The following is a 14142-nucleotide window of genomic DNA, read 5'->3' on the forward strand; positions in this document are numbered from 1 at the left end:
AGTCACAATGATAGGAGGAGAAATTTTTGAGGCCACTTGTCCCTAGTTTTTGGGAGAGGTTTTAAAAGTTATAAATGGGAGGTAAACTTATCCCATACCTTTTACCATGACTGTCCAAGTTTCCACTGCCAGTTTCTGATGAAAAAAATAACTGAATTTCCAAAACAATATTTTAGAACAATATTAGGTGGGGTGGGGAGTGGTGGTAGTAAGAATAAAGGAATTGCCTCTTAGAAGTCTCACATTTTTATTCCTACCTTAATTGTTGCGAATAAATAAGGATGAGGGAGAGAAATTGCACCTCTCAATCTTGATAACATAATCTCAGGGAGGCGGAGGACTGCAAATTGCTCAGTCCTTCTTTAAATTCTGGAAATATGAGATGTGTTTTGCTTTTCTGTCATCTCCGGGAGGTAAAATTAAATATGGTGGTTTCATATGGCATTTAACATATGGTATAATATATTGTATTTCCGAGTGCTGTTCAGCAAAAGTCCATGCAATGTTAATACTAATTCCCTCTTAAGCATTTGGCATATTTTATTGCTTCCTGTTCAGCATAGCTCAGTGATTAGTAATAAATTTCTCCATAACTAATCTTTAATCATCAACTTTTGATTCCTCACACCAGGAGTAAGTCAGATTGTAGAACACTGGAATCAGCTGGAGATCTTATTCGGCGTAAAAATCCTTTATATCTACATGTGCTGAAAATATTTACTCATAGCTAAGCATGCATATTTTCCAAATTCATTAAAAATAATAATGATAAATAAACAAATGTCTTTGTAAAAACAAAAAGCTTTCCCATAATAATTGAACATCTGCCTTGCGCTGTCAGGATTCTGGCAGTTACCCCAATTAAATCATGAGTCTCGAGCCAAACTTCCAAAACTTCAAAAGGATTTATTGGGAGTTAACATGTCTGGCACTGCCTGGGTTTAGCCAACTCTGAGACACATAATTCATTGTCATCCTTGACCCTGGCTTCTCCCCACCCCTGGGTGTATCATAATTCATATTCTCCAATGAGACATATCCATAGCCAAGAATCATCAATCATGTTCTCTGGTTAGAATTTTGCATGCAGAAACTTCAGTCATCTTTGAAAACTATTTATGAAATGCACTTTCAGTTTCCAAGCTGCTGCACTTCTCTTCCAAAAAACCCTTTTCCGCCTCCCTTTTGGTTGGCAACTCTAAAAATAACTGGAAAAAAAATGGCTGAAAAACAGCTTCTATCCCAGGGCAGTAGCTCTTTTGAATTCTGCTGTATAGTGCAGTGTTGGTGCGGCATTGGGGGTTTCCCATTCAATGTGTGAAGGGTGTGTGTTTGTGTTTATTGTCATGGTCATGGTCATGATGTGCACTGAAGATGGTGTTTGATTTCATTGTACGAGGTGCATTGACAGTAAAGTAAATAATAAAGTAAACTAAACTAAACTAAAAAGACCATAGAAATATTTTATGAGTTGGCATGCTCCATGGAGAAAAATACTGAAGTTAGATATGTTCCCTTTTTTGAACATGTCCAATTTGCTCTCTCTTGATTGCAGTGGTCTTGCCACAAAGAGATTCAAAGTATCTCCCTCTTTATTTTACAGAGATCATCTACAGCTGGGTATTTAATGCATTCCCCTCCTTTGTGGCAGAAGACAGCAGGCGTTTCATCTCCCAGGAGACAGGCAACCTCTATATATCCAAAGTGCAACCATCGGATGTTGGAAGCTATATCTGCCTCGTGAAGAACACAGTGACAAATGCCAGGGTCCTTAGTCCTCCAACTCCATTAACACTTCGAACTGATGGTAAGTTATCCGTTTCTCAAAATTGAAATGCATTGGGGGAGCAGGAGGAGCTATGTGGAAGTGTAAGGATTGTTATCTATGGAGATTCTCAATCATCCAGGTCATGGTTATCCCAAAGGAGAACCAGACTAAAAGACAACTGGACTGCCTTGGTTTTTTTTCCTTTGAAAGAGGAGACAAAGAGGCCACCTATGTTAAAATTGAATAGTCTTCCCTCAACACATGGGGAGAGATACAGCACCATCTATTTCCTGTTTACAAAAAGGTTCCACATCCATTTGCACTTAGGTGATTCTAAGGATGCAGGTAAAGCTCTACATGGCCTCCATGACTCTCAGAGTGCTATGACCAGATAACTGCAAAGAATGTAAATTCTTTCATTCCCTACCAGTCACTTAACTTTGACACAAGGTGACAAGGGAATCCCTGATATGACAACTCTTTTTTTTCCCCTTCTTAAATTTAGTCTCAGCATCTGGAAATAAATAAATAAATGAACTTTGAATCAGCATTATGAAAAATAAAACCCAAGATCTATCAAGATTTTTTGAGAAGAAGGTTTATCAAGCCTTCCTACAGCTTTTTTCTTTTTGTATATCGGACTTCAGCTTGGTTATTTCAAGTAATTGTAAGAAATTTAAATCCAATCCATCTTAAGAAGAACCACAGAAGGACTGTGCTAACCATTTATCAGTTGGTTGGTAGGATTGTGAAATTTAAGTATACTCTTACCTTGCATTGTTTTTTTTTCCTAATGAAATCAATCATTGAAAATATTTATCTGCCGACTTCCAGTTTGAAGGGCTCTGGCGACAGACAGAAATCCGCAATCGTGTGCGGTTTCTGTCTGGGCTCGCCGCGGGAGCACCCCAAGCTGGCTGGTTTCGGGGCTAAGCCACCCCATAGAGGTGGTGAAGAGGGGGGAGACTGCCAGCAGGGTTGAGGAGAGCCACATCTCTCCTCCTCAGCTGGCCATTACTCCCTTTCCCGAAGGCGGTTGCAGTGGTGGTCAGAAATGGGCACCACAAAGAAGAACTCAACCGGAAAAGAATGTGCAGGAGGAAGATAAGAAGTGAAAGTTTTGGCTGACCGGGTTAAGTTGTAAAAGCAACAACTAAGGTACCCTGGAATTTAAACTTACAAAAAATAACATCGCTCCCAAAGAAGAGTCGGAAGCAGCGAAGGAAAGTGAAAAGGGAAAGGTTTGGCTTTTTTTTCCTTCTCTCTCCTTCCCTATACTGACAACTAAGAGACTTAAATAAGAAATTGGAAAAATCCACTTTGACATCAATAGGCAATTAAGCTGGAAAAAAAACAAAATGCCAAAGGGATAATAAAGATTTCTGGACATTAAAAATTTTCATTTTCATAAGCAGGAAGGGAGAGAAAAAGAATAAGGGCAGGATCTGGAAGAGGGAGGAAACTGCCTGGAATTAAAAAGAATCTACAGTAAAACTTCAACAAGACTTCTAAAAGATACATTTTAACTGAAACTTTGCAACTAAATAGTAACTCCAGGAAGAAAAAGTGAAAAAAAAGAGCAAAAAAGAAACAGCTTGCATGTATTTGGATTATTTGGTGATCTTTGGATTCTTGGTTATTATATTTGAATGACTAAAATCAATCGGGTGGTTGTTTAAAAATTTATACAATGGCACCACTTCTGGATGAATTGAAAATGGAACTTAAAAAGTACAAGGAAGATGCACAAGAAGGGAAGGGTTCTTTTGGCTTTGTTTTTCAATTCTTAGAAATGGAGATTTGGAACTATGAGAAACAACAAGAAATGACGGCAAAACAAGAAGACTGGGACAAAGAAGAAGCCATCTTTAATGAACAAGCAATTTTATGTGGGGAAGAAAAAGGAAAGTGGGGAAAGAGAATGGAGAATTTAAGACTTAAAAAAACAACCAAAGAAAAGAAAAATAATTCGAAAAATAAGTATAATACTGGAAAGCAACAGAAAGGGGGTAAAAAGGGGAGAGAGAAGAAGAGAGGGAAGAAGGAAAGGAAAAGAAGTTACAAAGGACCGGAGCAAGATATAGAGAAACAGGACCTATTTAGAGATAATGGGTGAAAATCTAACTGAAAAAGGGATTCTGTAAAGGTACATAAGATTGTATTGTTATATTAGTAATAGAAATAACTTTAGAAAATTGGAAACAATGTATGATTAAAATGAGGGATAAAATAGTTAGTGTAATTTAATGAAATGTTTGTGAATAAAATAAGTGAAATAAAATAAATGAGAAAATTGAATTAGGAAGGAACGGGAACATTTAATGTTAATGTTAATGTTTTATAAAATATAAGTGAAGGGGGGGGAATTAACTATGGAAAGCTTATAATTGTTCCCATAGAAGTATGATATTTAATTGAAAAGTAATGTTAAAGATGTTAAGACTTTAATGAATATTAATATTAATGATAGAATTGAATTGGAATGGAATGTTGTTTTAATTATATACATTTATAATTTTTTTCTTTTTTTAAGAATACAGTGTGTATTTTAAGAATGTACCAAGCAGAATCCGAATGGAAGTTATGTATTATATTGAAGGTTACAACTTTAGGGAAAAGATATAAAGGCATCATACTCCAATCAGTAACTACAGGAGAATTTTTGTTTAATGAGAAAAGATAATAGATAATTGAAACAGGACAGACAAAAAATATAAATACAATGATTTGAATTGAGATGAGATAATTAAAATAAAATTGAGAAAATTAAAAGAGGGAAGAAACTATGCAGAAAATGTAAAATTTGATATGGAATAGAATATAAAAATGAGCATGAACCTGAATTTGTGTCTGTACGAAGAAATGTAACCCGGGATTACGCTACTTTCAAAAAAGATGTTTTATTTGTATTTTTTTTTCTCTTTGTGAAAACTCAAATAAAATTTACAAAAAAAGAAAGAAAAGAAAATAATTATCTGCCTTCTTAGAGAAAAAATTTGCACAAACTCTTCTGCTTCTCCCCCCCACACACACACACCTTTTTTTTTTTTTTTTTTTGATGAGGAAAATAATTTGGAGGGGAATTTTCAAGAGTTAAATAGAACCCTCTTCTCAGTTCCAGGGTCCCAGTACAAAGTGCCTTCCTTGATTCCTGAATTTTACACAGCAACATTCCCCTGCCTTACCTATTTTGGTTCACAAAAGAAAAACAGCATGTAATAACAGTTACATTTCATAATAAAATCGTACTTAATATTGTAAGACTAGAAGGCATTAGGAAGTTTATTCCTAATATTAATAGTCTGCTGTTCTGATTACTGTATATAACTTTTCCAATTTTTTATTCACCTAACACTGGGACAGAAATCTTATTATACTATATTTAAATACAAACGAATCTTCAATTTGTCTAGAGAAAAGCTTTTCCCACCTTCCAAGATTGCCTCAGTTCCATTTCTTCAACTGATATCAAAGAAAGAAGAAAGTTCATCAATCTGTAACTTGAAGAGACCCTATTATTAAACATGTCCAAAATTCTGCTGGGAAACAAAACTTATTTTCTGGCTCAGGCAGCTAAAATAGCATGATAATTCATCTGGATTTGTTAATAGTGTTTTTTAGTTTCATTCCCCGGGGTAAATGCTATTTTGACAGATCCTTTTACAGGAATAGTACAGGCCACAGATCAGAAATCTAAAGTCTTTATTCCTTTTGTTACAAGAGAGATTTTATTACACAACACCAACAAGCTCAAACAAAATGTATGATATCCACTTATTTCTATGAGGCACAGATGACTAAGTTCAAGTGATCGTATCTAGATACATTATGCCAAAACTAGTTCTCTGAAGTGGTCTATAAGCCTATAATGCTCAGAACAGTGGAAAGAAAGTACAGTATATTCCTGAATGGAAAGCAAATAAACAAAGTCTATGCGTATGTGTGTATGTTTGTCAACCTTTATACTGTAAACATATATACATTTTTTCTTTTAATGACTATGTAATCCCTTGCATCAGGGTGGAGTCGGGGTGATTGAATGGAGCTGAGCATTTACTGGACAGATGCCCTTCCTGACACCTATGCAGAGCTCACAGCAGATATTATCTCTTTTCATCCAAAGAGAGAAATATCTGCTGCTACCTAGGATTCAACTCACAGCCTCCTGATCATGAGGCGAGAGAGTGGCCACCAACGCCACTCATACACATATATACAATGCCCATCAATAATTGGTTTATAGGTACACATATATACAATGCAGAATTCAATTCAAAAACTTTTACTACCGGTTCTGTGGGCGTGGCTTGATGGGCATGGCCATGTGACTGGGTGGGCATGGCTCTTTTTTTTTTTTTTGCAGCCCCCACCCATTTTGGGGAGCTTCTTAGCCACAGAGGAGCCTCTGGGGAGGGCATTTTTGCTGCCCCAAGGTTCCTCTGGGGCTCTGGAAGGCAAAAAATGGAGAGAGGAGCTGAGCTCCTCCCTCCATTTTTTGCCTTCCTAGGCCTCAGCAAGGGGTGAGCTGATCTTATCTACAGCTGATTATTGGGAGGGGGAAAAAAACAAAGAAATATCTTAGGCGAATGTCAGGCAGGTGGGTGGGGTGAGCAAGCATCGGGCGGGAGGGCAACCGGATGGGGGGCGTGGCCAGCCAGAACTTACTACCGGTTCGGCGACCCATGTCAAATTCTTGCTACTGGTTCGCCCAATCCGTTGCAAACCGGCTGAATACCACCACTGATACAATGCCCATCAATAACTGATTTCACTAAGAACTGTCAACCTAGTTGGCAAGATAAGAAAGTAATGCACAAAACTTTACAGAATAACAGAGTTGGAAGGGACCCTGGAGTTCTTCTAATTCAACCCATTGCTCTAGCAGAAGACATGTCTGCCAACTAATCTTCTTTTCGATACAGGTGGAACCCTCTCAAATTCTGGTCTAGTTTCTTTTTGGCTATACAGTACATGCTTTGTACTGTATAGAAAACCCCTCTTTGGAGGTCTAAATTACATCCTTTATAAAAACATAGAAAACTGTAACTTCAAAATTGCAACTTTAGTATTTTTTTTTCCTTGTTAACTTTGTTTATCAGTCTGTCGATCTGTCCGTTAACTTTGGATTTTTGTGTTCCAGAGGTGAAGACTACTGCAAAGTTTGAAATATACTGTATAAAGAGGAATAGTGCTGCGTTATTTTTTTTCCTTTTCTTTCAAAAGATGAAAATAAGATGAGTTTGCAGATCCAAATAAAAGATATAGCAGCAATTCCCAATGTTTTATCCCAGTTTTCATTGGCATGTAGTTTCTGTCATTCCAGCTAGCCTATCCAATAATAACAGATTGTGGCATCTAATAACATCTAAGAATTAAATGTTGGTAAAGGCTTCCATAGAACAAGAGGAATAATAAGCTGGAATACAGACATTAGACAGGGTTATATGTCAAACAAAAATAAAGTAAAAGTATTTTAAGGCAATTGTGTCAATGCTTGCAAACAGTATATTTATCAGTTTTTTTCGCAAAAAAGAAGAGACCTAAATTTAGAAACATCCAATTATCATAATCCTTTCTGTGAGTTTGAATTTTCACGGATGACAACATTCTTTCTGGAATTTCTTTTTTGTTTTAGTCAATGCAGTTAGGCCGTGGTATTCTATGACAAGAATGCTGATGAGACAACATATCTGTATATTTATCTTCATTGAGATGACTAAATTACATTATAGTTTTATGTCAAATCCTACAAATATAGACATTCGCTTGCCTTTATATTAATCTTTTATTTCCTTAGAGCTGTGCCGCAAAGGGAAACTTATCTTCTTGATATGAACCAAATTAAATAAAAATATCAAGAATTCCTTGAATGGATTCTGAATAAAATGAATACCTCATTTGTGCAGATGTCCTTGACAATCAGTTCTTCCTCACTATTCAATTTCTTTTTGTGCAGACGTAAAAAAAACAATTTAAAATTCTATCTGAAGAGATAAAAAGTTTCATCAGAAAAAAAATGGATCATGCATCATTTCATTAACAGCCTTTTACAATGAGTTAGACACTCAGAGGAATTATTCAATAAGTGTTTACAAGTAGTTCCAAGAGCATTTTTGGAAGATTTTTGGAAGTCCCTGTTACCAAACTGGAAGCAGTTAAAGTGCCTTTACTAAAACAAACAAACAAACAAAAAACAATCAGAAAATTTGCAAAGGATAAGGAAATACAAATGTGGTTGAGCTTACAACATTTGCTGTTTGATCATTAAGTGCACTTTTCAAGTTCATATATTTTTATGGGATTGTTTCCCCATTCTGGAATGTATCCAATAACCTATTTCTTTCAAACTAAGCAATAAAGGCACAGAAAGGTTGTTTTCTATGGTTTGTGTGTGTGTGTATGTGTGTGTGAGAGAGAGAGGAGGGGGAGAGGGAGAGGGGGAAAGAGGGAAAGAGAGAGAGAGGGGGATGAAATTCAGTTAAAGTGCAAAATGCAGTTATTAGTACTGTTCAATATGGAGCTCCAGAACCATGAGTTCTTTACATCTTTTATCCTGTTAACCATTTGGAGACGAGACAGCAAGCAAAGTTTCCTTGTTTGTTCTTCTCTTTAGCTCTGCTTGGTTTTCCGCCAGTTCTCTTTGTCTCAAGTAGAAAGTACTTTAAGTCTACTTTAAAGCCAAATTAATTTTATTAACTAGCTTAACTTTATTTGACAGTGTTAGCTATTGCTAATAACAAGTCACTTATTGCTTCAGCTTCAGGATATCCTTCCCCGGTAAGAAAGAGATCATCAGCAAATATTCTTATGCCGCTAGCTTTTGATTCTCCATATTGGAACGTTTCAGAAGCTATGGATGTTGATTACAAGTTTGTGTATTAGCCAAAAGGCTTTGGGTTGGTTGGTTAAGTGGTTAAGTAGCTTGTCTTCTTGTTCAACCCACTTTTGTTGAATGTCAAATAATAATAAAAGTATTTTTCCAAGAGGGAAAAATCCCATGTAGCGAATAGTGATTCTGCTTTAGTATCTGTTCAAAGATTTGAGATCTATTCAAAAGGATTGTTTTTCAGGGAGTTTAGACCCTATAACCAAGTTTCTAATCCATGTTGTTTTGGTGTCCATCAGAATTATAACCTATTTGCTGCTTTAATGGTTCCTCCTCCTTTTAGGAACCTAAACCATTAGGAAGTTTTCATGCTAGAATATATGTCAAGTTTAAGTTTTCCTACCAAATGTCCTTCCCTGAAAGACATTTTTAGACTCTTGCCATATTGTCTCTATAGTCCCAGCAGCCACATGACAGTGCTCATTAGTTTGCGCCGCATGCAAGATATTATGATATCGTAATGCAATCAATTTCATGGGCTGCATTGTTTTGCTTCCCAGCAGAGGTTTAAAGGCCTCCCCTCCCACAATAATAAATTCCAACTGATAGACCTCTTGGGTTGCAAAGTTTAATTCTGTGTTTCCCCATTATTTTTAGAGTACGCTTGTTAGAGATTAAGACTACCTGGTAGCATGGAGCAATAATTCTCCCTACAGGGATGAAACACTGTGAAAGCACATTGCAGGTGGTGCAAAAGTCAAAGTAATAGTGAACAGATTGTAAACAATTCTGTGAGTTACATCTACCTAACTAATAATGCTTATGGTGTGTACCTCTAGGTCTGGGACTACTACAGAGAAGCTCTAAGCACCAATATTATAGGAATGATTCAAAGAACTGAAATAGGTTCAAAGGAAGGGAATGAGGATGATCAGGGTACTTGAAACCCAGTCCTAGGAAGATAAATTCTAGAGAGTAGAAATGTTAAGTCTTGAAAAGAAAAGGATGGTGCCAGGAAGGGTATCTTAGTGCTCTTGAAATACCTGGAAGGGTGACAACCAGAACATCAAGGCTTGTTCTCTATCCTTCCAACAGGTAAATTCTAAAATAATAGTTTTAGGAAGACAGATTTTGCCTTCCACTTCAATGTAGATGTAAAGTGCCTGCAGGGAAGGCTGAAGCAAAGATGGCAAGAAACAATAAATGCAGACATGAAAAATGCCCCAGTTGGACCCAGATACTGTCTTTGATAATGCAAAATGGCACTTGGTCTTTGTTAAAGAAATAACTACATATAGCTTACTCAAAGTGCAGTTAGACTCATCTATTGAGTTTCTTTGATTACAACTGACTGCTGCCATTGATGAATAAGAAAAGGCTTTGTTAACCTCTTTGTTAATGATATGTCAAAAGGTTTATATGGTTGCACAACAAGATGTTGGACATGCAATGTATGATAGCTCATTAACCTCAGTTGCCAGAGAAGATACCTACCTGTGCTTCCCTCTATGACCAGCTTAGGGGAAACATAATAGCCATGAAATGCTCTTTCCAATTCTTCCTTCAGCTCTTTACATTGACAGGATGCTCAATTACATCCTCCCAAATACCAATATGCAGCAGATTTCCAGGCATGATGGCAGGCAGAAAATTAAATATTTGTTTACCTCTCCACTTTGCTCCTATTGTGTTTCTTACTGTCTGACAGCTTTCCCTGAGAACCTGGCATGAGATACACAGTGGAGTTGGGGCTAACATATCATACCCTGTCATTCATGAGCCCACCCAAGTGATCTCTTTTATGAACAGTGTGCATTACATGTGGACAGGCCATCTCTAATGCACCCAAATAAGTTTCTCATTATAAGCTGTGAAGTCATGGACATTCAACTTTCTACTGGTGAAGAAAAAGGTTTGGCCCCAACTGGTCTTTATTGTGGAGAAAAGGCTGAGATGTTTATACTTGACACTCGATTTTGCACAAAGCATAAGCCACCTCTGGGCATGTACCTTTTTCTCATTTTCATAACTCATTCTGGGCTAACTAGATGTAAGACATCATCAGAACAACTTACAGCTGAAGGGCAGTGAACTCTACATGCAGTCTAAAGTAGACATAGACATTGGGATCATCCAAATAATTTAGGAGGAAAATGTTTTTGTGCTTCACCAAAATAGCCACCAGAAATTTGAAGGAAACAGCAATGGAAAAGGTCCATTGTTTTTTGTTTGTTTGTTTGATGAAAAGGGTTAAACACAGGAGTCTGGGTGAAAGCATGAGGTGTGGCAAACATGTTTTTGGAATATGGGAAGGGGCTGTGGAGATGAAAGTATGGAAGAGGTGTTTATCAGACAGAACAGAATAGGGACTGTAGAGATCTTCTCATCCAACTCCCTACTTGAATAGAAGATCCTATACTAGGGGTGGGCAAACTACGGCCCGTGGGCCACACCCGGCCCGTTGGTCTTTTTAATCTGGCCCGCCGAAGATTGGTACAGAATTAAGGTTTGATGTGAATGATTGAATGATTGCATTCATTTGATTTTGACTTATAATGACAGGCATTTCAACACCAGGTGGTGGCCCGTCTGTCAAATTTTAAAAGTCAATGAGGCCCCCGAGCCAAAAAGTTTGCCCACCCCTGCCCTATACCAATGACTGGACAGAGAATTGGCTGTCCAGTCTCTTCTTAAAAGCCTCCAGTAATGGAGCACCCACAACTTCTGAAGGCAAGCTGTTCCACTGATTAATTGTTCTCACTGTTAGGAAATTTCTCCTTAGTTCTAGGTTGTTTCTCTCCTTGATTAGTTGGTTGACCCTCTCATCTTTGTAGGAGCACCTTAGATAGGGGCTACAAAGAATATTTAAACCATATCTTCTTTTTATATGTGAATGATCAGTCTAATGGAGCCAATGAAAACAGTGAGTTAAAAGTGTGTCTTGTTTGTTGGTAAGAATAAAAAGTGCCATGTGACAATAATAAACTAATGTAAAGGCTAACATGTTTCCAATGAAGCTCTTTTTAAAGAGTTCTCTTCTTTACAAAAGAACATCGGTTTATTTTAATTTTCTCTGTGGTAGTAGCTGTTTTTATAAAACATGTATTAAGGAAATTTGCAGCTAAGGGAGCTATTTCACAAGGAAAGGAGAGGCACTATAGAGATTGCCAAATTCATACTTGTTGTAGAGACACTTTTTTCTCTCTCTCTTGCAATATTAAAAGTGATACCCTCAAATTCAAAGAAAGAGATTCAGAACTGACAGAAGCAAACAAACAAACAGATGCTTATAAAAACACACATACACAAATATTTTTATATTATAAGCAGTGCATAGTTAAAGCTTAGGTACTAAAATTGATCTTTGATATATAAGAAGCCAATTACAATTTTACATTTGATATATATTAGATTTACAAAGCCAAATTGTATACAGTTTTAGATTTTTAAAATAACATTTATATTTTATTTATTTACTTACATTATATAAAACCCTTACAATTTTTAGCATGCCAAAGTAAAACTGAAGACCAATCAGTCTGGAAAGAATCTATGTAGGCAATCACTAAGACTTAACACCAACTTGAAGGCACTCAATCAATCAATCATATTGTTTTCATACATTTTCCTATAATATTTATTAAAGATACTATTGGTTATACAATTTCACCATTTTAACATGTTAATGGTTGTCATCATCTAACCATACTATTTTTGTTATTGGGAAGATAAAAGAAGAGTGATATAGTAATGGTACAACCTGCTAAATGTTCATGAAACTGCAATCTTAATATATTTTAAGTGGATATATTATTTTGAGGAACAATAAAAAATTTACTGTGTCAAAGGAGGAGTTACTTATTATAAATTTAACTCATTTTTATTAAAGTGAAAAAAATTCCCAAATCTTCCAAGTACTGTACAGTCATATAATATATCCATCATTCTGACCATTAGTTTGGAATACTTAGCATAAGAAAGAAAATTTTGCTCCTTTAAAAATAAAATGTTGCTTTGGTGGTATTGGAAAATCCTAACTGTTTAGATTGCATTGGTGAATGTATCCCTAATTGTAATCATTTTCCTTAATAATCATATCATTCTTCTCTAGCTATTGGATGATCTCACTTCATTGCTGGCTATTTTACTTGTAAAGATCTTTCTTTATTTTCCAGGAGTGATGGGAGAATATGAACCAAAAATTGAGATCCATTTTCCATTCACAGTTACAGCTGCTAAGGGATCTACTGTTAGGATGGAATGCTTTGCACTGGGCAAGTAAGTATACATTCTTTCATAATTTATTTTAAAATCTGAAATCATTCATTTAGCTGATAACATGTATGTATGTATGTATGTATGTATGTATGTATAGATAGATAGATAGATAGATAGATAGATAGATAGATAGATAGATAGATAGATAGATAGATAGATAGATAGATATTCTACATGGCCACTAAGAGTTGATATTAACGTGATGATACATAGTCAATCAATCACTATACTGTATGTACATGACATATAGATGTCATATAGATGATAAATGATAGATGATAATGAGAGAGAGGTAGCAATAGGGATGGATGGATGGATGGATGGATGGATGGATGGATGGATGGATGGATGGATAGATAGATAGATAGATAGATAGATAGATAGATAGATAGATAGATAGATAGATAGATAGATAGATAGATTCTTTATTGTCATTGTACGTATATACACAGTATACACATACAACGAAATTCACATGACACCCAGAGACCAGACCCAACATGCACACACACACATGATAATCCCCAAACTCACCCCTACCCACCAAATTCCCCGCCCCCTAAAACACACAAGCATCCACACAACAGACCAAGTAATACTGTCCAACAGCTCACTGGTGGTGATCCTTAAGTTCATTGTTAAGTGCAATTATAGCTCTGGGATAAAACCTGTTCAGAAAACATGTGGTCCAAGTTTTAATTGTTCTGTATCTTCTGCCAGAAGGCAACAGTTCATAAAGATTGTAAGCAGGATGGGAAGAGTCTCTGAGAATGTTATCTGACTTTCTCAAACAGCGAGATGCAAAGATGTCATCCAGGGCTGGTAACTGGAGCCTGATGATATTCTGGGCAGTTTTAATGATTCTCTGTAGAGTAATTTTTGTCCGCTACACAGCTGCTCCCATACCATGCAAGAATGCCGTATGTCAGGACACTCTCAATGATGCTGCGGTAGTAGGACAGAAGTAGATGATGAGATAGATTTATCTTCCTGAGCATTCTCAAGAAGTACAGCCTCTTCTCTGCCTTCTTCACAAGCATGTTAGCATTCATAGTCCATGAGAGGTCCTCTGAGATCAAGGACAAGTTGCTGGCAGCTGGAGTGAATGACTGGAGTTTGTAGTTGAGACATGAGGTGAATTGGCTAATGTGACTGGGGAGTCATTAAATGGGGCAGGGGAAGATGCAGGAATTCAGATTTGGGTTTTCCCCAGATATCCCAACATGACTTCTCTAATAAATTCTTATTTTGATGGACTTTGCCTCGAAGT

At 36.5% G+C, this 14142-nt stretch overlaps 1 protein-coding gene across 1 annotated transcript in view; it reads left to right on the forward strand.

Annotated features, from left to right (window-relative positions):
* Positions 1–14142, forward strand: part of CNTN5 (contactin 5) — a 763035-nt gene that overhangs the window by 571844 nt on the left and 177049 nt on the right. The window contains exons 9-10 of the mRNA XM_087966176.1: positions 1604–1807; positions 12770–12872. Coding sequence (XP_087822302.1) covers positions 1604–1807; positions 12770–12872 — 307 coding nt within the window. The remainder of the gene's footprint in view (positions 1–1603; positions 1808–12769; positions 12873–14142) is intronic.

Source organism: Notechis scutatus, chromosome 5, assembly GCF_049901735.1.
Source record: "Notechis scutatus isolate UNSWTSFEM ecotype Mainland chromosome 5, rNotScu1.2, whole genome shotgun sequence".
NCBI classification, from domain to species: Eukaryota; Metazoa; Chordata; class Lepidosauria; order Squamata; family Elapidae; genus Notechis; species Notechis scutatus.